Source organism: Vipera berus (assembly GCF_964194415.1).
Source record: "Vipera berus genome assembly, chromosome: 7".
Lineage (NCBI taxonomy): Eukaryota > Metazoa > Chordata > Lepidosauria > Squamata > Viperidae > Vipera > Vipera berus.
The window spans coordinates 78415893-78441353 of NC_138209.1; the positions used below are offsets into that span (position 1 = coordinate 78415893).

The 25461-nt window shown below is 42.6% G+C and overlaps 1 protein-coding gene across 2 annotated transcripts in view; it reads right to left on the reverse strand.

Annotated features, from left to right (window-relative positions):
* Positions 1–2035: 2035 nt before the first annotated feature.
* Positions 2036–25461, reverse strand: part of ANAPC4 (anaphase promoting complex subunit 4) — a 36744-nt gene continuing 13318 nt past the window's right edge. Inside the window, exons 9-29 of one of the 2 annotated variants that reach the window (XM_081332791.1) lie at positions 25053–25163; positions 23599–23682; positions 21784–21870; positions 20353–20417; positions 20208–20250; positions 20048–20124; positions 16774–16874; positions 16640–16691; positions 16348–16403; positions 14955–15001; positions 13647–13703; positions 12854–12910; positions 11628–11721; positions 9659–9756; positions 7981–8042; positions 6639–6677; positions 6451–6552; positions 5657–5734; positions 4838–5008; positions 4404–4527; positions 2036–2847 (exon numbers count right to left, since the gene is read on the reverse strand). In XM_081332791.1, the coding sequence (XP_081188917.1) occupies positions 2698–2847; positions 4404–4527; positions 4838–5008; positions 5657–5734; positions 6451–6552; positions 6639–6677; positions 7981–8042; positions 9659–9756; positions 11628–11721; positions 12854–12910; positions 13647–13703; positions 14955–15001; positions 16348–16403; positions 16640–16691; positions 16774–16874; positions 20048–20124; positions 20208–20250; positions 20353–20417; positions 21784–21870; positions 23599–23682; positions 25053–25163 (1755 nt within the window). In that variant the 3' untranslated portion in view covers positions 2036–2697. The remainder of the gene's footprint in view (positions 2848–4403; positions 4528–4837; positions 5009–5656; positions 5735–6450; positions 6553–6638; positions 6678–7980; positions 8043–9658; positions 9757–11627; positions 11722–12853; positions 12911–13646; positions 13704–14954; positions 15002–16347; positions 16404–16639; positions 16692–16773; positions 16875–20047; positions 20125–20207; positions 20251–20352; positions 20418–21783; positions 21871–23598; positions 23683–25052; positions 25164–25461) is intronic. The other variant, XM_081332792.1, reaches the window with a different exon arrangement.

The following is a 25461-nucleotide window of genomic DNA, read 5'->3' on the forward strand; positions in this document are numbered from 1 at the left end:
TAGACTCACAAGATGGCTTTGCAGTGAGAAAACATTTTTTTAAAACACATGGCATAATAGAGGGTTGTTTTTTTTAAAAAAAAATCTGCTTTCTGGAGCTTGTGCAGCAAGATGGTGGACCAGGTTGAACCATGGTCAGGAACAGATGTCCAAAATTGCCCAGTGGACTTTTATTTCACTCAATCTGTAATGATCTTATGACTCTGATAAATTAGAAGTCTAGTAACCTAAGTTAGAGCCACAAGCTTTTTCTACATCTGTTTTGAGGAAAGGTAAACACTTGGATTACTACTTCCTTAAGAGAGAGACAGACGTTCTGGCAAACTTGAAGTAGGCTGGAGTACGTTCCCTTCTGAAGAAGCCAATCCTGGATAGAGGAGTTTTAAACGATTACATTCACTCTCCATTTCCACTGGAATTCATTGTTGGAATGTATATTTGTGCAACAACTAGAGTTGTATTCAGCCAGTAGATGGCAGTATTTACAAGTTTGGCTCTATTCTAAGTATCCTGTTTCCTGTTACAGAAAAAACAGTTAAGCAGTAAAGCACATGGTGACAGTACGCTTTGTTTCATCTATGGTGCTATATATATACAGAATTTCTAACATAACCAGTTCCACAGTACCTACATGAAGCAAACGACCTGGACCCTTTTTGAATTTGGTTTCCAACCTGGGCAGAGATAGCATTAGCATTAGTTGCTCTTCTTGATAGACCTATTTTGGGAAGCAGAAGTCTTTTATCCTTTTGGACCTCTCAGTGTCCTTCAATACATGGTATCTTACAGGTCTGCCTCCAAAGGGCTATCCCTATATAATATTGAGATAATAGAATAGAATAGAATAGAATAGAATAGAATAGAATAGAATAGAATAGAATAGAATAGAATAGAATAGAATAGAATAGAATAGAATAGAATAGAATAGAATGGAATGGAATGGAATGGAATGGAATGGAATGGAATGGAATGGAATGGAATGGAATGGAATGGAATGGAATGGAATGGAATGTCTTCTAGTCCAGCCCCCTGCTCAAGCAGAACCTATACTATCTCAGACAGGTAATTCTTAAAAATTTCCAGTGATGGAGCGCCGATTCCTGGAGGCAAGCTGTTTCACTGGTTAATTGTCCTCACTATCAGGAAGTTTCTCCTTAATCCCAGGTTGCTTCTCTCTCTGTTCAGTTTCCAACCATTGTTTCTTGTCCTGCCCTCAGGTGCTTTGGAGAATAGTTTGACCCCCTCTTCTTTGTAGCAGCCCCTCAAATACTGGAATACTGCTATCATGTCACCCCTATTTCTTCTTTTCTTTAGACTAGCCAAACCCAAGTCCTGCAGCCGTTCCTCGTATGTTTGTCTCCAGGCCTTTGATCATCTTAGTTGATCTTCTCTGAATTTTTTTCCAAATTCTCAACTGAAATGTATTGTCTTGATGTTCATGTAGGTACAAAGCTATTTCAATATCTACATTGTTATGCCCAATTGTACCTTACATGAAAATGTACTATATTCTGATTATAATTCTGTATCAAGAACTCTTTGACATTAATTAATCTTGTCCCAAGAGCGCTCCTTTAAAAATTCAGTTCATTATTTTTTTTTGCTAGTTTGGAATTTCCAGGAGAAATTGTACTGATTGATTAATATTAGTCACCATAGGTTAGAAATCAAACATTAACTAGTATTCGACACACACTTGAAGTAGTTTTCCAACCTAAATTTAACTTGCTAGATTTTTCTAGTTTGAATGGCACCTCATGCTTCCAAACCTTAACTGTAAAACAAAACACACACGCACACCCTTCATAATTCTTGACACAATGCTGGACATTGCCAGAAACTGAATGATGAAGTTTCTCCGAAGTTATGTAAAATGACATTCTTTGAGACAGGTGATTACTTTTTCAGCAGCAGGCAAACACTAAAGTTGTAAAAGAACATTTGTTCTGGATTAAAGCACCTGAAAAATAATTTGACAATGGACGTGTCGATGAGACAGGGATTGTGAAATGAAAAGCGCAACCGAAAAGCACAATCACAAAATAATCTATTTTATTTTCCTTTACACCGCATTTTGAATACCGCCAAGGGTGATGGTGGTCATGGTTAAAGACAGGGGTCTTCAAACCTGGCCCTTTTATGACTTGTGGACTTCAACTCCCAGAATTCCTCAGCCAGGCACGTGTGCCTGGCTGAGGAATTCTGGGAGCTGAAGACCACAAGTCATAAAAGGGCCAAGTTTGAAGAGCCCTGGTTTAAGAAACTTCCCCAGCCATTCTCCACATTACTCTGGCAAACTTGGGAGAGTGACACATAGATGCCTCCTGTAAAGACAAAAGTGTGACATCTAAAAGAGGCCACTCCTTTAGAAATCCAGAAAAGCAATGGAGTTTAGGAAACCGCGGGAATATCAAAAGCAGAACCATCTTGGCAGGAATATCTGAAGACTCGTTTGTTTCCAGTTGTGTTATTCAGACCGTGGAGCCATAACACAAGAAAGGGAGGTTGGCAGAATGTGAGTTGTACAAACCGGACAGACGGAGAAGCACACAATTCTTCCATAACTTCATCTTCCAACGGACGGACCACCTCCCCAGTGCTTCTCACCAATGTCTAAGACCCCGAAATGAACATTTCTCTCCATCTTTCCAAGGTTAGTGGGAGCTCATCGGCCAGCTCAGCTGAACCAAGGTGCACTTATTCCCCTTCAACCGTGTCTGTCGACTGGTTGAGTTCTTCTTGAGGTAGGCCAACAGCCTGAGGGACCTCCTCCTCTTCTTCCTCCTCAGCTTCTCCATCATCTTCATCCATTTCGAACACCCGGATGTGCCTCAAGTTTGAACTTAGCTAGGAAAAACACGAACAGTTGAATGTTAAAGGCATTTGCCTCAGAACTGAACATTCGGTCCTTAAGACGGAGAGATGTCACCAAGCTGGGTGCTGTCACCCTAAAATTAAAAGCAATTTTTCCCCCACAAGGAAGATAAATTGAGATGAATGAGATGGTCCGCTGGGCTATTTATATCATTCAAAACCAACCGCGCGTTAAAGCAGAGATCTTTCTATTTATTCTCTTTTTTTAAACTCCTTTCTGGGAACAGGCTAATTGCAACTCTCTTCACGGATAAAGGAGAAGCTTAAGAGTGGTTATTTACAAAGCAGTCTCCTGAATTGTCGTCGGTCCAGTGATGGTGACCACCAGTGTGTCTCCTGAAATAAGCTTTTCAGCCTTTGTTGTTCAGAAGCGGTCCAGTTTTTGTGATTTGTTTTTTATTTCTGCCACGGACCAGCATGAAACAGACAAAGATTAGTAAGCGCTCCAAAACAGAAACAGAGAAGGAGCGAAATCTCGTGTTAATGAAATAAGATAAACCGTGGGTGGCTTCATAAATAAGACGGACATATTTCTCCTCCGGTGCAAGCAAGTTCTTGACTTAAACAGTTTAATGACCATTTGAAGTTACAGCAGCGCTGAAGAAAGTGACTTATGGACATTTTTCACACTTACAACCGTTGCAGCATCCCCCTGGTCACGTGATCGAAATTCAGACGCTCGGCAACTGACTCATATTTATGACAGTCGCAGCGTCCCGGGGTCACATGATCCCCTTTTGCGACCTTCTGACAAGCAAAGTCAATGGGGGAAAGCCATATTCACTTAACAACCGTGTTACTAGCTTAACCACTGTAGTGATTCCCTTAACAACTGTGCCAAGACAGTCTGCAAAATGTCGGCAAAACTCACTTAACAACTGTCTCGCTTAGCAACAGAAATGAGGCAGTCGTAAGTCAAGGATTCTTTCTCCCCAGTAGCGCCTGACAAAGTCAATGCTCCTGAGGATGATGGGAAAATTTTATTGCTTCCTGACAGACCTGGGAGAACTTGCGACGGGACAACTGAGTTACAGTTAATATCATAGAAATGGAGGAATAGAAGCATTAGAGGAAGGATGCCGAAGGAGGGACAGAATGAAAGGGGAATGACAAAAACTGAAATAATCTTTTAATTACTTCAAATTCAGCAGCGAGTTTGTCTGCAGTGAGTTGGCTACAGAGTCTTGTCCACTGTGAGTTGGCCACAGTAAGTTGGCTATGGTGAGTTGGCCATGGTGAGTTGGCCACAGTGACTTGGCCATGGCAAGTTGGCCATTGTGAGTTGACCATGGTGAGTTGGCCATGGCGAATTGACCATGGCGAGTTGGCCACAGTGGTTTGACCATGGTGAGTTGGCCACAGTGGTTTGACCACGGTGAGTTGACCATGGTGAGTTGGCCATGGCAAGTTGGTCATGGTGGGTTGGCCCCACCAAGCTATCCCATTCTGCTTTCTGACAACCCAACCATCGAGGGGACAACCCATTTGTATCATCGGACAAGTAAGCCGTCCTTGAAGATGACACTCACCACACAAGACACTTTCCGGATACCATTCACGGTGACATAATGAGCCTTCATATTCTCCAGCACCCTGTACTGAGTCTCCGCGGTGACCGTACAAATAGGAATGCCGTCACGCTGCAGGTCTAGCCTGGCATCCAGACGAAAGCCAAATAAGAGGAAAGTTCACCGTTGGCCCCCGTTGCCAAAGATGTCCCAGTAACCTCACAGGCAGTCCTCCACTTACAACAGTCTGCGAGCGTCACAGGTGCTCTCAGCCCCGCTCACGCAAGCAACGGTCTGAGCATGCACTTGCCCCTCCCACAAAACCATCCCCTCTTCCCCACCCCCCACCCCCACCCCGGTTGGGTTCACCAGCCCGGAAAGGTACAGAGGCCTTTCAAATAAGCAAACAGCCAGTTAACCTGAAGACTAAATGGCATCCCCGTTTTGTCTCTCACCTCTGACCAGAATTCCAGTTGAACTCCATTCCCTGGCTCTGCTCCGTGCAGATGGAGGACAGAGGCAGCTGAGCCAAAATCCACTCCTTCCCCTCCTGTTCCGAATTTTCCACCAGGATGACCGTGATGGTTTCGTTGTCGTAGAAATGGGCATCCAGACAGCTGTAGGAGCTGGACTCCAAATAAATCAACAATCGGGTTTCACACACAAACATACCGATGGGGAGAGTATGGCGAGGCTTTGTTTAGCGACCGTTCCCAAATTAGGACCGTTTTTCACACTTACGACCGTTGCAGCATCTCCCAAGGTTGAAAATTCAGCCAGTTGACAACGGGTTCATATTTAGGACAGTCGCCGTGTTCTGGGGTCACGTGACTGACTCCCTTTGCCACCTTCTGGCAAGCAAAATCAATGGGGGGAAGCCAGCTTCACTTAACAACCAGGTTACTACCTTTAACAGCTGCAATGATTCGCTTAGCAACCGGGGCAAGGAAGGTCATAAAAGGGGGCAAAATTCACTTAACAACTTAGCAACGGAGGGGGGGGTCGAGTCCTCACGAAAATAGGAAAGAATCTTGTAACTTCAAGTGGTCACTAAATAGTTTAGTGTACGTCATATTTTTTTCTCCACCTATTCATTTCTACATGTTAACCTTATTTTTTTCTTCTTATTTTTTTTTTGCCAAGTTTTAAGTCCTTGGTTGTGGAGCTGAGTCAGTCCTCATTAACCAACACACCACAATCGAACATTTTTTATAATTCAACGAATCGTTCAAATAAGTTCGTCGGATTTTGGAAGGTTTCCATGATAGACTGACCTTGTTTCCTTACTTTCGTGAACACTTTTGTTCAGGAAATTCCCAAACTCCACAGCAAGCAGCCCGTTATTAGCAGATCTAAACATCAGGAAAAAAAAAACACAAAATATTCCCGTTATTAGCGGATCTAAACATCAGGAAAAAAAACCAAAACAAAACACAAAACATTCCCGTTATTAGCGGATCTAAACATCAGGGGAAAAAACAAAAAAACACACAAAACATTTGCACAGTATTGGACAAATGAAGAAACACCAATGGAAGAAGATATGGGGTTTTAGTTTAAATTCAGGGACTTAATTTAATTTTAGTTTTAATCGATTTTAACTTTGTATGTATGTATTTTTAATTTTTCCCTGTAGACCGCCCTGAGTCCTACGGGAATAGGGCGGTATACAAGTTTAAATAATAAATAAATAAATAAATAAATAAAGATAGAATTAGGAAAAAAAAATTGGACGGTGTGGAAATGGACAGGCTTACCTTGAAAATGAAAGGGAAATAAGATACGGAATATTTCCAAACGTGGGATAATTTTTACAAATGGCTAGAAAAACGGAGCGGCAGAGAGTAGGAATGGAAGTTGCGTTACTATCAATGCTAAATATGCGGACCCAGACAACACGTTTCTTAAGCGCTCAAGATTGTAACTATAAAAACTTAATAAAATATCTATCAAAGAAAAAAGAAAAGAAAAAACACAGAGAACGGATATTGGAGGGTTTTCTGAAGACGTTTTTGGCAGAATGGTGTTTGGAAAAAAGAAAACAACTGTAGCTCAGTGCTACGGTTACCTTGATATGTCGGTGTGCCTTCTCAATATGTAGAGTTTGGAAACCGAGTTCTCTAGCATGGTGAATAAAACGTAATGCAAATTGTACGACTTGTCGTGCCACCTGCAAAAATAATTTCGACTGTTTTACAAGCAACGAAGCATCCCTGATGTATCGAACCGACTGCAATAAAGCACGCGCATACTCACAAAAAGGGCAACTTAAGCAGCTGGGGGGCCGAGTCCTCACTGAAACAGGAAAGAGAGAATTAGCAAAGGATGTGGAGTTTTCCTACGCATACTGTGTATACTAAAGGGGGACTGGAGGCTAAAACATGTAAGGAACGGCTGCTGGAATGGGTTAGGACGCTGAGCTTGTCGATCAGAAGGTCGGCAGTTTGGCAGGTCGAATCCCAAGGGCCGCGTAGCAGAGTGAGCGCCTGTTACTCGTCCCAGCTTCTGCCCACCTAGCAGTTCGAAAGCACGTAAAAATGCAAGTAGAAAAATAGGGACCACTACGGTGGGAAGGTAACAGCGTTCCGTGCGCCTTTGGTGTCTAGTCATGCCGGCCACATGACCACGGAGATGTCCTCGGACAAACGCTGGCTCTTTGGCTATGAAACGGAGATGAGCACCGGCCCCTAGAGTCGGAAACGACTAGCACGCATGTGCGGGGGAACCTTTACCTTTACCTTTTACTTTAGTTTATTGAAGAGAAGGACCAGGGGGGACATGATAGCAGTGTTCCAGTATCTCAGGGGCTGCCCCAGAGAAGAGGGAGTCAAGCTATTCTCCAAAGTGCCTGAAGGCAAGACAAGAAGCAACGGATGGAAACTCATCAAGGAGAGAAGCAACCTGGAACTAAGGAGAAACTTCCTGACAGCAAGGACAATTAACCAGTGGAACAACCTGCCTCCAGAAGTTGTGAATGCTCCAACACTGGACGTTTTAAAGAAGAGACTGGACAGCCATTTGTCTGAAATGGTATAGGGTTTCCTGTCTAAACAGGGGGTTGGACTAGAAGACCTCCAAGGTCCCTTCCAACTTTATTATTATTATTATTATTATTATTATTATTATTATTATTATTATTATTATTATTAAAGTAAATACTGTAGGGATTTTTATACAGCCAGATCAAGTCCACTTGTACACATAAGGCAGTAGGCTTAAGGAACCTCAAGGTTTTTGAACCCGGTAAAATATTTAGGAAAAAGGGGCTGAGAAATCATCAAAATAACATACTCACTGTGTGGGCTAGGTAGAAACAGAAAACTGATTCGCTACAACTTACAACAGTTTGTTTAGAGTCTGTTCAAAGTTACAACAACGTTGGGGGAAAAAGTGACATGACTGTTTTCACACGACAGTAGTATGTACTATGAAAAATGGTTGTAAGACACTTTTGTTCCTAGTGCTGTTGTAATGATTAGTGGTTAATGGTTGCAAGTCAAGAATTATCTGTAAAGGTGCTTTGATCTTTATGGGACTGAGTAGGATCATGAACTGAAGCAAGAGGAATAAGCAAAACATAATAAAATAAATTGCCCACCTTTTTGAGGCTCTATACAAAGGCATGCAAAACGCCTGATGGACAGTGTTTCCGATCACATCCTGGAGAAGAGAACGATTAAAAAAAAATAAATCTACAAATATGTAATCAAAAGAAATACTTGCAGCAGCACGAACAATAGCCCTGGCCTAGTAATAAGAGAACTGGCTCTGTGGGAATAAAGGAGGCTGGAACACCTATTAATTGTTGTAAGGGCTTCCTTCTCAAGGATTTAAATAAGTCAGAAATCTACAATGAATCTCTGATTTAACAGACCCCCCCCATTTAGTGGGCTTCTGATTCAACGGACAAATTTCCTTTCCAGCCCATCCACTAAAATAATGGCTAAGTTCACTACAAGTGAAGTAGTCTGGATGGGACAGTTAAATTTATGTTCATCTTGTCTTAATTTTATAGATCGGTAATGATGATGTGTTTGTGTGATGATGTGAGCCTCTTTCGTAAGAATGGCCTTACCTGAAGGAACGAAGGAAAAATCCTGCTAATACTTTTGTGGAATCTGCTAGAACTGGGGATAATTTTTTTTAAAAAAAAATGGAACTGGGCATTACTTTTCCTAAATCTGAGGTTTCCTCAGCTTCCTTTCAAAGTAACGCAAGGAAGATTTTTCAGGTGTTTCTACCCTGTCCTTATCTCTGAGGGCCAGTGGCAAGTATTTTATTTATGCTGTTCCTTGTCTAAGAATTCCCAGCACTTATTAACAGCACCACCTTTAAATTACTTCCTGGCTGGATTTGTCTCATTTTTACACCACTCTCCTTTGATCAAATCTGGATATTTCTTAGAGATATATATCTGGGCCTATGCTTAGAAGTAATCAAATGGATTGCAGGTGACGCATAGATTTAAGCCCAATTCTGCGGCTCTATTTCGAATTTCACAACTTCTTTCATGAATTCTTCTTTCCTTCCGTGTTTATTATACATTTAGTGTATGGCACTTACGGAGGTCAGGCAATCACTGATATACAACACTAATAAAAAGCATGTTTTTAAGTAAAGCAGATAGATAGATTGAGAGAGAGAGAGATACACAGATAGACAGATGATTGAGTGATACATATAGATGAGATAGATGATAGATAGAGATATAGATGATAGAAAGATACAGAGATAGAGATATAGAGATAAATGATAGAAAGATATACTCTAGTCCTTCGGGAGAGTCCTTCGGGAGAAGGGCGGTATATAAATAAAATTAATAATAAAAAATTAATAATAATAATAATAGATATCAAGATAGATACATAGATGATTTGAGTGATAGATATATAGATATAGATGAGATAGATGATAGAAAGATATAGATAGATAGATAGATAGATAGATAGATAGATAGATATAGATATAGATATAGATATAGATATAGATATAGATATAGATATAGATATAGACAGACATAGACAGACAGATGGATAATTATGTGGATAATACAATATATGAAATAAAATATTTAGCGAAAGCAAAATCCTAATAAAATCATCATAATATGGCACCATGTCGTTCCAATAGGGCAGATGTAATTCCTTGTGTATGAGAAACTTTTTTTTAATCTCCTTGGTCTTGGACCATAATAATAAAATGATCTATATTTAAACAAGCTGAGATCAATTTAATGCCTTGCCGGACCCAAATCTGACAGACCTCTAAAGACTCACAGCTGGTTTTTGCAGACACTGATCAATGATTTCTTCCATTCTCCTCTTTACAAAATGCAGCGATTTTTGAGGGTAGTATGGAAACAGCAGCGGGCTTTCTAAGCAACATTTTAAAAAAAAAGGCAAATTATCGAGACAGGCAAGAAAAGGTTTCATTTTTAATAACACGTTTTCTATTATTAGATACTTTATGGAAGACAACCAGTGTGTGAACCTGAGCAAAACTGAGCTGTGTAACGTTGTAGATCAGGGGTGTCAAACTACAGGTACCACGAGAGAGTAGTTTCCCTTTCAGAATTAATCTCAGTTGCATAATGGGTCAGAATGTACAATAACTCAGAGGCAGGTTATGGAATTCATTTATTTATTAAAAGTGCCTCCCACAAGCAGGGGTTTGGCTGACAAAAATATGGCTCAATTCCTCCCACGAACAGAAGCAGCTTTTCTTATGCCAGCAACAGAATATTAAATTTAATTTACTTGTTCTAAGCAGGCTTAGGGTTAGGTCACCATGAACTCGGAGAGCGAAATGGACATTGCTAACAAACTCGGGAGTGCTTGGGTATAGTTAGGAGGGCACTGACTTTTCTAGGCTGCCCTATCTATGTTTCCTAGTAAAATACATGGGAAAATCCCATTGGTGGAAAATTCCACTTAGGGTTAGGGTTAGGTCACCATGAACTCATAGAGCAAAATGGACATTGCTAACAAACTCAGAGTGCTTGGGTATGGTTAGGAGGACACTGACTTTTCTAGGCTGCCCTATCTATGTTTCCTGGTAAAATACATGGGAAAATCCCATTGGAGGAAAATGCCACTTAAGGCATGGTGTCCTGTGTAACTTTTTTTCTCTAAAAAAATCAGAATTGCCGATAACAAAACTCTCACTGCTGCTTTATTTATTTATTTATTTATTTTTGGGACTTATATGCCGCCCTATCTCCCAAAGGACTCAGGGCGGCTTACAACAATAAAAAACAACAATACAAAAATTAAAAAACGAATTAAATAACAGCCCCAAAATAAATTAACTACAGTTAAAAATTAAAACATATTTAAAAACCCATCATCAATCCAGGTCAGCCTGATGGAAAAGTTTTGAAGTCGCGGCGAAAGGACCGGAGGTCCGGGGCCATCCGAAGCTCAAGGGGAAGCTGGTTCCAAAGGGCTGGTGCTCCCACAGAGAAGGCCCTCCCCCTGGGGGTCGCCAGCCGACATTGTCTGGCCGACGGCACCCTGAGGAGGCCCTCTCTGTGCGAGCGCACTGGGCGATGGGAAGTCGTCCCCGGTGGCAGACGGTCCTGCAAGTATCCCGGGCCTAAGCCATGTAGGGCTTTAAAGGTGAGTACCAGCACCTTAAATCTCGCCCGGAAGACAAAAGGTAGCCAATGCAGCTCACGCAGGAGGGGTGTAATATGGGAGTATCGGGATGCTCCCATCACTACCCGCGCGGCTGCATTCTGCACTAGCTGAAGCCTCCGGGTGGTCTTCAAGGGCAGCCCCATGTAGAGAGCATTGCAGTAATCTATCCGAGAGGTAGCTTTGACCACTGCACCCGGTGCTGAGTGAAACCAATTGAAGGATTCGCTGAATTAATTCCTGGTTGAAGCTCTTATAATTTTATAAGTCGTTCAGAGAACAGCAAGAAGCAGCTGAGCTCTTTGAAGAGTAAATGAAACATTGCAAAATGTTAACCTTGGGAAGGCGAATGGGAGGAGCACGGTAGCCCTTGAAATGTGGGGAGGAAAAAGTACAATCCAGATTTATTTACTCTCGTTCCAAAATGCAAGACACTGAATAATGGTTTATGAAGGCCCAAGAGAGCAGGAGGACCAAAGGATCAGCTAACCCATCTCCTAAGGCCTTCACATCTCGACATCCTGGAACCCAAACACCATCTCCAAAGGACACACAACTTGCTTTTGCTTTGGCCGTGGTCAGTGATCTCGTATGAAAAATCAGGCTGTACCTTTAAGGCTGTTGCTATTTTGAAGGAAATTAAACCACTGGTTTCCATCGGTATTAGGCGGAGATACAAGATCATCGTCTTCATCTTTTAAATACTGAAATGAGAACGGTTTTAATAAGTATGCGGGGGTGGGGGGGGCAAAAAAACATGCCAGGACTGCAGGTTTTTTTCCTCTCAGTTTGCAATCAAATAAAATAAAATATTTAGATCTGATTTTCCTCTTCTTTTCAACCGGGAACCAGAAAACCGGTTAAGATGTCTAGTCATTTGGTTGCAAATCCTTTGAAAAGTGGTTTATTGCTCACTTTTAAATCTGTTTATCACAGCTTTCCTCCAACCAGTCTGTTATCTTTGCAGAGTGGAACAATTTATCAGAAATGGTTATAAACCTTTGGTCCGTGAAACCAGCAGTTACAGTGCCTTGTGACTTAAGAGTTGTTCATTAAGTGACACATTTTATGCTTCGATAGGCACTGCTCATTCGGGAGGAACCCGCAACTTTTCTCCGAGTGTCGTCGCATTCACAAAAGCCACTTAGCCAAGTTCCAGAAGGCATACGTGCAAATCTATCTGCAGGTTGTCCTCGGCTTACGGCCACAGCTGACCCCAGAATTTCTGTGGCTAAGCAAGTGTGGTTTGCCCCATTTTATGACCGCTCTTGCCGCAGGGTTGTTAAGCGAACCTGGCTTTCCCACCGAGAGATCACAGCAACCGTCACAAACACGAGTCGGTTGCCTAGCCTTTGGTTTTCGAATCACCTGATCACGGGGAGGTTGCAGAGGTTGGGAAGCATGAAAAACGGTCGTATGTCACATTTTTCAGGGCCGTCGTAACTTTGAACAGTCACTAAACAAAGTGTTGTAAGTCAAGGTGATTCAGTCATGGCGGTCATAGTGTCCCGGGGGGGTCACGTGAACCCCTTTTTGCGACCTTCCGACAAGCGAAGTCAATGGGGGAAGCCAGATTCACTTGACAACCAGGCTGCCAACTTTAACAACTGCAGCGATTCACTTAACAACTGCGGCAGGGAAGGTCGTAAAATGGGGCAAACCTCACTTAACGAGTTTCTCAGTTAACCACATACATTTTGGGCTCAACTGTGATTGTTAAGTCGGGGACCTGCCTAGATCTCTTGTCGGGACTCAGGCTGGCCAACTCTTCGTTTCTCGAGGACTTCCATGGCCCAGACAGACCGTCCCTCAAAAAACAAAATGGCGGCACCTTACCTGCCCAACTCTTTCCACATTGAAGTATTTCCCTTTACGACTGTAGAGCTCAGGGGCCTAGAAAGCAAACAGGAAAGATGGCTTAAGGGGAACTGAGAGGCCATTGTTTTATTTTTAAATTCTGAGAAATGGGCGAGCCTCGAATCACCGGTCAATACTTGACTGGAAAGTCGGTTTAGTGCCCAGTCAACAAATGCAATGTATATATATATACCATGCCTTTTTTTATTTCGGTTTTAACCATCCTACATAGCAGGGCGTGCCAATCTTGGCAACTTTAACACGTGTGGACTTCGACTCCCAGAATTCCCCAGCCAGCCATGCTGGCTGAGGAATTGTGGGAGTTTAAGTCCATAGGTTTTAAAGCTGCTAAAGTTGCTGCATCGTCAAAAAAAGTTGCTTTAAGGCAAGTGGCATAAATGAATGTTTAGCTACGTCAGGATGACCTGAACATGCTCTTTTGAAAGGAAAATATCTGCAAACAAATAAAATGAAGAATAAAATAAAATAATAAAATAAAATAAAATAATCAAATAGTAAAGTAAGATAAAAAAATAATAAAATAGTAATAAAATAGTAAATAAAACAGTAATATAAAATAAAATAAAAGAATAACAAATAAAATAAATAAAATAAAATAGTAAAGTAAATAAAATAGAATAAAATAAAATAAAATATAGAATAAAGTAAAAGAATAAAATAGTAAAATAAAATATAAAATAATAAAATAAAACAAAATAATAAAAATAAAATAAATAAAATAGTAAGGTAAAATAAATAAAAGTAAGCTTACTTCATTGAAGTGCTCCGTGAGAAAATCAGCCACAAAAGTAATGTCTTTCTGAGTCATCTTTGAGAAAAAGAAATATAACAAATCATTACAACCACAAATTTACATTTCGCACATCTACACAAAATGCAGCACAACGGCTGTCACAATTCTGCAAACCGACAAACCGCCAGGATGACCTTTTAAATAACTTGGACAGAGAAAAAAAACCAAAGCAGTAAAGCAATAATATTTTGAAAAGGAAACGTACAAAAACATCATTAAGCTAATCCTAAAATCCTTTTGACTGCTTTTGTATTGAAACAAAGTCGGCTTTTAAGATGAGGAAAACATAGAATCATTTTCTAAGAATAGTTGGCCTACTATATTATCTATCATCTATATCTATATATCTCTCTATCTGTCTATCTATCTATGTCTATCTGTCTGTCTATTATCTGTCATCACTATCTTATCTATATCTATCTATCTATCATTTTTAAAGTGTGCCATTGTGCCCACACTATTAAAAAAATGACAATTTAGCTTATCTTATCTTTGCATCCAGAAATAAAGTCCTGAAAACTGTCCAAGTCACAACGTTTCTCGTCTAAGGAAGGAATGTTATCAAATGCAATGTGGGGTTTTTTGGTGTGGTTTTGTTGTTGTTTTTGTAATTCCATCAAGGGGTTTAGGAAGATTGTGTGTCCCTCATTAAAGGTTCCTGAGAGAAAACATTCCAATGACAAATTCAACATACAATGTCCCGAAGCTCTCCAGATCCCAAATAATAGACTGAAAATTGTCTTGAAGAGCAGTGGTTAGAAGGCAGCATTGGAGGCTAACACACTGGTCACTGCCAGGAGTTCGATCCTGACCAGCTCAAAGGTTGACTCAGCCTTCCATCATTCCGAGGTCAGTAAAATGAGGACCCAGATTGTAGGGGGGCAAAATGCTGATTCTGTAAACCGCTTAAAGAGGGCTATAAAGCACTGTGAATTGATATATACAGTAAGTCTTAAATGCTACTATCTTCCTTCCTTGCTTCCTTGGTGGCGCAATGGTTAAAACACTGTATTGCAGGCTGACTCTGCCAGCAGTTCGATCCTGACCGGCTCAAGATTAATTCAGACTTCCATCCTTCTGAGGATGGTAAAATGAGGGACCGAGATTGTTGAGGGCAGGAGGCTGACTCTGTAAAAAGCTTAGAGAGGGCCGGGAAGCACTGTGAAGCGGTATATAAGTCTGAAAGCTGTTGCTATGGCTGTTGGTGGACAGGAAATATTAGAAGCCTATCATCTGTGCACGTAAAACCGACAACATGACGATTACCTTGTTCAGTTCAGGAGGAACATGATCCTCTGACATCCGCAGCATGGCTGAGAAATAAAACAAAAGCGGTATGACCCACAATGGGGACCCTAAATTTTCCTTTGCTAAAGAAGGCGGCTTTGCCCCCCCCCCTTTTTACGACTTTCCTTGCCACAGTTGTTAAAGGAAATCACAGCAGTTGTGAGGTGAATTGTGTTCTTTGATTTTGCTGGTCAGATTACAAAAGGGGAATCAAATGACCTCGAGACAAGGCAAATTTCATCAGCAGGAACCAGTTGCCAAGTGCCCCAAATTTAATTCAGGGAGACGCTGAAGATGAGGCAACGGTCGTAAGTGTGAAAAACGGTGATAAGTCACTTTTTTCAGTGTCCGTTGTAACTTTGAACCGCCCTAAAAGAACGGTGACGAATTGAGGACTATGTTAGGGAGTAGCAACTATATATGAAATGGTCAAGGGTCTCCTGCTTGAGCAGGGGGCTGGACTAGAAGACCTCCAAGGTCCCTTCCAGCGCTATTCTGATTGATTGATTGATTCATTGATTGATTGATTGATTGATTGAAATAGTCTAGGATCTCCTGCTTGAGCAGGGGGTTGGACTAGAAGACCTCCAAGGTCCCTTCCAGCACTATTCTGATTGACCGATACAAACAGACAACATAACCCACACTCCTGTGCACTACTGATGTTATCAGTTGGATAAACAATATGTTTGCAAGCACACAGCCCAGCTCAGGCAGCACAAAGATTTCCCAAATAATATCGCCTTTCCATCCACATACACAGAGGAAGCTGAGTCATTATAATTGGTAACTGAACTGAAAGGGAAGCTGTAAAGACCACTTTACAGCTATAAATAATAATTATTATTACCACTTTACAGTGTAAATAATAATAAAAATAATAATAATAATAATAATAATAATAATAATAATAATAATAATAAGAAGAAGAAGAAGAAGAAGAAGAAGAAGAAGAAGAAGAAGAAGAAGAAGAAGAAGTAGTAGTAGTAGTAGTAGTAGTAGTTGGAAGGGACCTTGGAGGTCATCTAATCCAACCCCCTGCTCAGGCAGGAAAGCATATACCATTTCAGACTAAATCACTGCCTTCTCGTTGGCACAAACCACCATTAACTCAGATTAACTTAGTCAGTCTAAGAGAGCTAGGCAGCGCTTGCTTTGAAGACAGCTTTTTAAGAGTCCAAACAGAGAGAGAAAAGGCTAGGGGAAAGAGAGAGAGAGAGAGAGAGAGAGAGAGAGAGAGAGAGAGAGAGAGAGAGAGAGAGAGAGAGAGAGAGAGAGAGAGAGAGAGAGAGAGAGAGAGAGAGAGAGAGAGAGAGAGAGAGATGATAGAGAGAGAGAGAGAAGTATTTAGAATTAGGAGCGTTTTTCTTACCTACATAAAGCCAACGGAAAAAAGCCTTGAAATTTTTCATGCTGCTGTCTATAACTCTGGGGAAACAAAAGGGATTCTTTAATGTAAGGGGGATTCCCCCACGGCCGTGGAGTGAGCTCTGTGTGTGTGTGTGTGTGTGTGTGTGTGTGTGTGTGTGTGTGTCTAACAATGCTTTGAGCTCCGAGCACATCTGAGCGCTTGTAAGCTGCCTCCTGAACACCCACGATCTTCTCGCTGTCCTCACCACTCTCTGTAGGACTGAGGGGGTCTGCCAATCCTTTCGATTACTTACTGGAGAAGTTCGTTGGCTTTCAGAATGAAGGAGCCCACCGCCGTGATGGCTTCTGGAAAATGGAGAGTAAGCGTGAAATAAAGGCCGGCTGAAGGCGCTCTGCCCATCCAACCAGCGAGAAACCCTGCGATCACCTTCTATTCCCGACGCATCCAGCCCGAGGGACTCGTACTTCTGCTTCCACAGAGCCATGCCTTTCAGCTCGCTGAAGTGGTAGAGCAAGGCCTCCGAGCCGCTGCCAAAGCAAAGCGGGGAAGCCCGTGAGCAGAGGTGGAAAGGAAGATTCCCTCAGGGGACCGAAAGCAAGGCGTAAAAGGGAAGAACACAAACACACACAAACACACACAATTGAAGACTTGGCTATTATGGGGAGGTTGAGCTCCTCCACATGTTTATTGGACCCGTGCCCTTCCTGGCTGGCTTATGCAGCCAGGGAGAGGACACGAGGCTGGTTCCAGGCAGTTATATCTGCTTCTTTGAGTGAGGGTAATTTCCCCGCCGTCTTGAAGGAGGCGGTGGTGAGACCTCTCCTCAAGAAGCCTGCCTTGGACCCAGCTGTATTGAACAACTTTCGTCCTGTCTCCAACCTTCGCTTTCTTGCGAAGGTTGTTGAGAGTGTGGTGGCGCATCAACTTCCTCTGGTTCTGGATGAAGCGGATTATCTCGACCCGTCCCAATCGGGCTTCAGGCCCGGGTACAGCACGGAGACGGCATTGGTCGCGCTGGTGAATGATCTCTGGAGGGCCCGGGACAGAGGACATTCCTCTGTCCTAGTCCTATTAGACCTCTCGGCGGCTTTCGATACCATCGACCATGGTATCCTGCTGCGACGTCTCAGGGGATTGGGAGTGGGAGGCACAGTTTTTCAGTGGTTCTCCTCCTATCTCCTGGGACGCTCGCAGTCGGTGTTGGCAGGGGGGCAGAGGTCGACCCCAAGGGCTCTCGCTTGTGGAGTTCCTCAGGGATCGGTCCTCTCGCCTCTCCTGTTCAACATCTACATGAAACCGCTGGGCGAGATCATTCGTGGTTTTGGAGTTGGGTATCATCAATACGCTGATGATACCCAACTTTTTATTTCTACCCCAAACCACCCCAGTGATGCCCTCGCTGTGATGTCCCGTTGCCTGGAGGCGGTTCGGGTCTGGATGGGGAGGAACAGACTTCAGCTCAACCCCGACAAGACTGAGTGGCTGTGCATCCCGGCATCCCGGGACATTCAAAATGTTCCATCTCTTTCTATGGGGGGTGAGTTTTTACCCCCCGTGGATAGGGCTCACAACTTGGGAGTCCTCCTAGACTCACGGCTTACTCTAGAAGATCATATAGTAGCCGTGACTAGGGGGGCTTTCGCCCAGGTTCGCCTGGTGCGTCAGTTGCAGCCCTATCTGGACCGGGATGCCCTGTGCACGGTCACTCATGCGCTCGTGACCTCTCGTCTGGACTACTGCAATGCTCTCTACATGGGGCTTCCCTTGAAGACCACTCGGAGGCTCCAACTGGTACAGAATGCGGCCGCGAGAGTTGTCTTGGGAGTTTCCCGGTACTCCCATGTTACACCTTTGCTCCGCGAGCTGCATTGGCTACCAGTTGTCTTCCGGGTGAGGTTCAAGGTTTTGGTGATGGTTTTTAAGTCCTTACATGGCATGGGTCCGGAATACCTCGGGGACCACCTGCTGCCGGCGTCGACTCCCCTCTGCCCTGTGCGTTCCCACAGAGAGGGCCTCCTCAGGGTGCCTCCGGTCAGAGAATGTCGGCTGGTGGCCCCCAGGGGGAGGGCCTTCTCGGTGGGCGCCCCGGCTTTATGGAATCAGCTGCCGGTGGAGCTCCGGATGGCACCGGATCTCCGCTCCTTCCGGCGCGGGCTAAAGACCCATTTATTCGAACAAGCTGGCCTGGCCTGATAGGGGAATGTCAGGGTTTTTATGGGTTTTTTATTATTGATTGTTTTAACTGGGCAATTTATTTAATCTTTTTTAACTTTTGTATTTCTATTTATATGCCCTGTTCACCGCCCTGAGTCCTTCGGGAGAAGGGCGGTATAAAAAATCCAATAAATGAAATGAAATGAAATGAAATATTTGAACTTGCCGGCCTGGACTGAGGGATTGGGATTTTAGATTTTAAATTTTAAGAACGTGTTTTATTGTTTAGGGCTACTTGGTTTAATTTATTTTAATTTTTGTATATTATGTGTTGTATATAGTGTTTTAATTGCCCTGTACACCGCCCCGAGTCCTTCGGGAGAGGGGCGGTATATAAATCCAAATAATAAATAAATAAATAAATTGTGGATATGTTTTTTTTTCTCCTCCTGGGCTTTCTCTGACAGACTGAGAAAACAAACCAAAATGGAATGGTCTTCGCTTTTCTTTTTCTTTCTTTCATCTTTCTTTTGATTTCTTCCTCCTTTCCTTTCCCTTCTTCCTCCCCCTCCCTTCTCCTCCCCTCTCCTCTTTTCCTTCCTTCCTTCCATCCTTCCTCCCTTTCCCTTCCCTCTTTTCCTTCTTCCTCACTTTGCCTTTTCCTTTCCTTTCCTTTCCCTTCCTTTTTTTTCTTCCTCCTTGCCTTTCCCTTCCTCCTCCTCTCCTCTCCTTCGTTTTTCCCTCTCCCCTCTAATGCTTCTTCCTCTTCATTCTTTCCTTTTTTTCCTCCTTTCCCTTTCCCCTTTTCTTCTTCCTCCCCTCTTCCTCTCCTTCCTTCCTTCCTTTTGGTTTTGTTGCGTTACTGAGCCCTCTATTCTGATGGAGTGTAATTATTATTATTATTTTTTGACACAAATCATTATTCATCAATTTAATCTGGTCAAGGAATTCCTCGTCCGGCTGCAACGTTCAAAACTTTTTTTCCTCCTTTTAACAGAAGAAGAAAGTGAGAAAGAGAGGAACGTGTTTGAAGTGGATGGCTGGGGGATTCTGGGAGTTGAAGTTGCCCAAGTTGGGAAACCTTGGCTTAGAGCAGGGGTAGGCAACCTCGGCTCTTTTATGACTCATGGACTTCAACTCCCAGAATTCCTGAGTCAGCTATGCTGAGGGGAAAGGGAGAGGTTTCCAAGCTGAGCCAGGCTGGCTCAGGAATTCTGGGAGTTGAAGTCCATGAGTCATAAAAGAGCCGAGGTTGCCTACTCCTGGCCTAGGCCGCTTTATGACTTGTGGACTTCAACTCCCAGAATTCCTGAGCCAGCCATGCTGAGGGGAAAGGGAGAGGTTTCCAAGCTGAGCCAGGCTGGCTCAGGAATTCTGGGAGTTGAAGTCCATGAGTCATAAAAGAGCCGAGGTTGCCTACCCCTGGCTTAGAGCCATAATTGAGAAAAGAGCAAATAATAATATTGAGAACACTCCAAGTTTTTTTTTTTAAAAAAAACACACATCACAAACGTTATCTAAATCAATGCAGCTCCTGAATTTTTACCTCTGCAAGTGACTTATCACAAGCTTTTGAATACTGGAATAGGAAGATTCCATGGACTGGCCAAGTTTTTTCAAACCCTGCGGGGAAAAATCGCACCTTTTGTCAAGCTTGGCAAACCAACACAAACCACAATAATTTCACACTACATAAGCTGGCCTACCTTTACTGTTAGCTGATTCATCAGCAGTGCCTGAAGTTCAATACTTTGGGGAGAAGAAGGGGGGAGGGGGAAAAAAGGAACACAGATTCATTTTTTTTTCCTGTTGGAAGAAGAGTCAAAATCTGGACAGGGTTTGAAGACTCACCTTGCTTTGCCCCACAAAAGTAACTCCATAAATTCATCTTGCACAGATGTGGTGGTATTCTTCTCCTTAAAAAAAAACACAAACAAACAGAGATTGTTCCACCCAGGCACTTCAATCACCACAAGAAAAAGGCAGGATGGGTTTTTTTTATAGAGAAGGCAGATCTGAAGGTTTATAGGCAAGAAAGAGCAGGCTGAGTCACCATCTAAATATTATTTTATTTTATTTATTTATTTTATTATATTTCTATACCGCCCTTTCCCGAAGGACTCAGGGCGTTTTACAGGGTGATTAAAACGAAAAATACAAAAGTTAAAAAACAGTTAAAAAAAATTATATCCATCCCTGAACAAATAAAAACCCCGGTTAAAATTACAATTCTCAGCCTGGGCCAGAGAGCTTGAAGAGCCAGGTCTTCAGGTCCCAGCGGAATGAACGGAGGTCGGGGGCAGTCCTGAGCTCCACGGGCAGCTGGTTCCACAGGGCAGGCGCACCCACTGAGAAGGCCCTATCCCTGGGTGTTGTCCGCCGGCAATCTCTTACCGGTGGTACCCTGAGAAGACCCTCCCTGTGGGAGCGCACTGGACGAAGGGAACTTGATGATGGCAGCAGGTGTTCCCTTAGATAATCCGGGCCCATGCCATTTAGGGCTTTATAGGTCATCACCAGCACCTTGAATCTCACCCGGAGGGGAACCGGGAGCCAATGCAGCTCGCGGAGAAGAGGTCTTACATGGGAGTATCGGGAGACCCCCATCACAACTCGCGCAGCTGCATTCTGCACCAGCTGAAGCCTCCGAGTGGTCCTCAAGGGCAGCCCCATGTAGAGAGCGTTGCAGTAGTCTAAACGGGAGGTCACGAGCGCATGAGTGACTGTGCGTAGGGCATCTCGGTCCAGATAGGGTCGCAACTGGCGCACCAGGCGCCAGTTATCTCTGAATTTTATTCCTTTCCTGTCTTGCCTATGAAGTTTCCATTATTATTCACAGCTGAACTCCCAATAGCCAAGACGGTCAGACCTGACCAGGATGGAAAATATCAGGAAATCTCAATCTAGCGGACTTGATTGACAACTTCAGAAGAATCCTGGAAGATCGCATGGATAGGTCACCTTAGAGGGGAGATTGCTAGCATAAGATTTTAATAAAATACAGGTAATCCTTGACTTACAACGGTCAGAACTGGATCATGACTCTGAGACGCTGTGACCGTCATAAGTTACAAGTCAGTTGCCAAGGGTCTGAATTTTGATCACGTGATCATGGGGACGCTGCAACGGCCGTGTGAAAAACGGTCGTAAGTCAGTTTTTCCAGTGCCCTTGTAACAATTCACTAAATGAACTGTTTAAATCCAGGCCTATTTGTATTAAAAAGTGTACTGGGTAATGCAGGATTAAAATAATAATTGGAGGGAATCGTTTTTGCACCATACCTGCACAAACTTGGTTAATCGCGAATCCATTTGCATCAATATTTCTTCCCAGGCTTCACACATGCAACTCAGTGAAAGCTTGATGTACTGTTCGCAAATAGGAGAAAAACCATCATTTTTAAAAAAAAAAATATTTTATTGATTTTCCATTATTACATCTCATTAGTGCTTAATGAACAATGTTTTGTCTGGCTTGATTTGTTTTGCCTAGTAATACAAGTTAAGGTCTTACTCCAGCCATTGATAAAACAAGTTCCGTGTTTGAAAATATTTTGTACCTTCTTTTTCTTTAATACTCAATCATCAAATATTAGTGGGGAAAGGCATAAATTGTACATTTCCTTATAATCCCATTCTGTGTAGCTTTCCCTTTTTTCAAAGGGGTAAAAAAACAAAACAGCACACAGAGCTATAACAGGATAAAAGAATTAGACATTACATTAAACCCCCTGCTGAGACTGGCTTTATCATACCAAACTCATCATAATATCTCTATAACGGATAAGAAATATTGAATGCTCACATTGCATTGCTGACTCAAAAACACTGTAAAGCTTATACAGTGGCATGTCAGAGCGTACACAGTCTTATTGCGCTGAGATAACCCAGGAGTAAAGACAGTAAGCAGTGGTTTGTATTAAATGGTGATTTATCTTACACTATTTACAATATAGAAGGGACGCGGTGGCTCAGTGGGTTAGGACGCTGAGCTTGTCGATCAGAAGATCGGCAGTTTGGCAGGTTGAATCCCGAGTGCCGCGTAACAGAGTGAGCGCCTGTTACTCGTCCCAGCTTCTGCCAACCTAGCAGTTCGAAAGCACGTAAAAATGCAAGTAGAAAAATAGGGACCACTCCGGTGGGAAGGTAACGGCGTTCCGTGTGCCTTTGGCGTCTAGTCATGCTGGCCACATGACCACGGAGACGTCCTCGGACAAGCACTGGCTCTTCGGCTTTGAAACGGAGATGAGCACCAGCCCCTAGAGTTGGAAATGACTAGCACACATGTGCGGGGGAACCTTTACCTTTACCTATCTACAATATGCACTAGGAACAAAATACATACATGTGCTAATACAGCAAGATCCAACACACCGCAGTTACAGCAGGAAAATGGAAGAGAGCAAGCACAGCAACTGAACCTTCCCTTTTATACAAAGGCTCTTAAAGAGACACAGACTCTGCTGGCTCTTAAAGGGACACAGACCTTGCTGAGTCATTCCCATCATTACATCTTACATTACATCAGCTGGTTAGCTCTTAAATTATGGCCTCGACATGGCATTTATTGCAAAAGCATTCCAACCCTGTACAGGTAAGTCCTCAACCTACAATAATTCATTTAGTGACCATTCAAAGTTACAATGGCACAAAAAAATGACTTCAGACCATTTTTCACACTTACGACCTTTGCAGCATCCCTGTGATCGGGTGATCAAAATTCAGAGGCTCAGCGACTGCTTCATACTTATGACCATCACTGTGTCTCAAGGTCACATGATACCCTTTTGCGACCTTTTTAACAAGCAAAGCCAATAGGGAAGCCAGATTCACTTAACAACCGAGTTACTAACTTACCAATTGTGGCAAGCAAGGTCGTAAAATGGGGCACAGCTCACTTAACAAATGTCTCACTTAGTGACAGAAACTTTGGGCTCAATTGGGTTCATAAGTTGAGGATCACCTGTATTATGGTAAAAAGGAACCATTTTTTTTAGCGAAAGTTCACTAAAGTGACTAATAAAGTGCACCCCCTCCCGTATAGAATATCTTTTGGTCGGTACAACATGCAAAGGTATGAGATTTTTATTACCGTACCTGCAGGAGAGTTGAAATGTGTGTAAATTTTCGGGCCATTCGAGTCACTTCTGGTAAATAGGTTGAGAGCAGGCTGGTATCCAGCTAAATTAGAGAGCCAGTTTGTAATCCGACAATATCATATACGCCCTCTACTAACTGCAGCACTAGAGCACAAATCAAGAAGTTAAAGCTTCTTTTTTTAAGTGGGAATGTAATTCAGATTTTTAAACGAGGGGAATAATGGTTAGATGAATTTGCCTTCTCGTAATACTAGCGTTTGGGCTCAATAAGAGAGAGTCAATTTGATCTCGTGGTTAAGACACCAGACTCAAAATTGGGAGGCTGAGAGTTCAAGTCCCACGTTAGCCGTGAAAGCCAGCTGGGTGACTTTGGTCCCGCCAGTCTCTCTCAGACCACCCTACCTCACAAGGTTGTTGTTCTGGGGAAAATAGGAGAGGAGGAGATAATCAGCCCTGTAAGAGTCTTTTACTCTTTTATTTTTCCCTTATATTCAATCCAAGGTCCAGTTCTTGAAGACTACTTGGACAAGTCTTTGCTGTTTTCTGGGCAAGGTTTTTCAGAAGTGGTTTGTCATTGCCTCCTTCTTTGGGCTGATAGAAAGTGACTGGCCTACCCAACTGGCTTCATGCCTAAGGCAGGACTAGAACTCACTCTCCCAGTTGTAGCCAGATGCCTTAATGAAACACCAAACTAGCTCTGTTATATCTGTAGCCTAGATAGATAGATAGATAGATAGATAGATAGATAGATAGATAGATAGATAGATAGATAGATAGATAGATATAATGAATGGATGGATGGATGATGACAGATAGAGAGAGAGAGATGTATGGATGATATAGATAGATAGATAGATAGATAGATAGATAGATAGATAGATAGATAGATAGATAGATAGATAGATAGATAGATAGATAGATAGATAGATAGATAGATAGAATGGATGGATGGATGGATGGCTGGATGGATGATGACAGATAGAGAGAGAGAGAGAGATGGATGGATGATAGAGATAGATAGATAGATAGGTAGATAGATAGATAGATAGATAGATAGATAGATAGATAGATAGATAGATAGATAGATAGATAGATAGATAGATATGGATGGTAGATATATACCGCCCTGAGTCCTTCGGGAGAAGGGCGGTATAGAAATTAAATTAATAATAATAATTAATATACAGATAGATAGATAGATATGAATAGAAGGATGGATGATAGATGACAGAGAGAGAGATGGATGGATGATAGATATAGATGGATGGATGGATGGATGGATAGATGGGTAGAGATAGATAGATAGATAGATAGATATGGATGGATCATAGATGATATAGATGATATAGACAGACAGACGGTCTCATCTAAATAAGACCTGGAAAATTCTTGATAGCTTCCGTGAGAAATCAAATGACCGTTCAGGTGGAAGCGCCCGAGCGTCCTGCTCACCTGGAAGTAGGTTATTTCCGGATCTCCGCCCGGACCGGTGTCTACTTCTGTCACAACTGAAAGCGACTTCAAGTCACTCGACAAGCACAAGGCCAGGCAGGAACCTCTCACCTGGAACAAGAGGGTGGCAAAAACGATAAACCACATTTTCTTCATGGTTAAAAACCGTTCACAAGTGCAAGCTGTTGAATTTCTTCGTCTCTCTTCTCTTCTCTTAGTCATTAGTGCAATTCATCATCGGTGATCAAAACTTGGTAGTTTTAATCATGGGCGACAAACCTGCGGTTCTTTATTTCCCTCTTTATTGTCTATTCTGCTGTGTTTAGGGGGCTACAGATAGTCCTCAACTTACGAACATAACAACAGAGCCCAAATTTAAGGTTGCCAAGCGAGATATTTTTAAACGAAT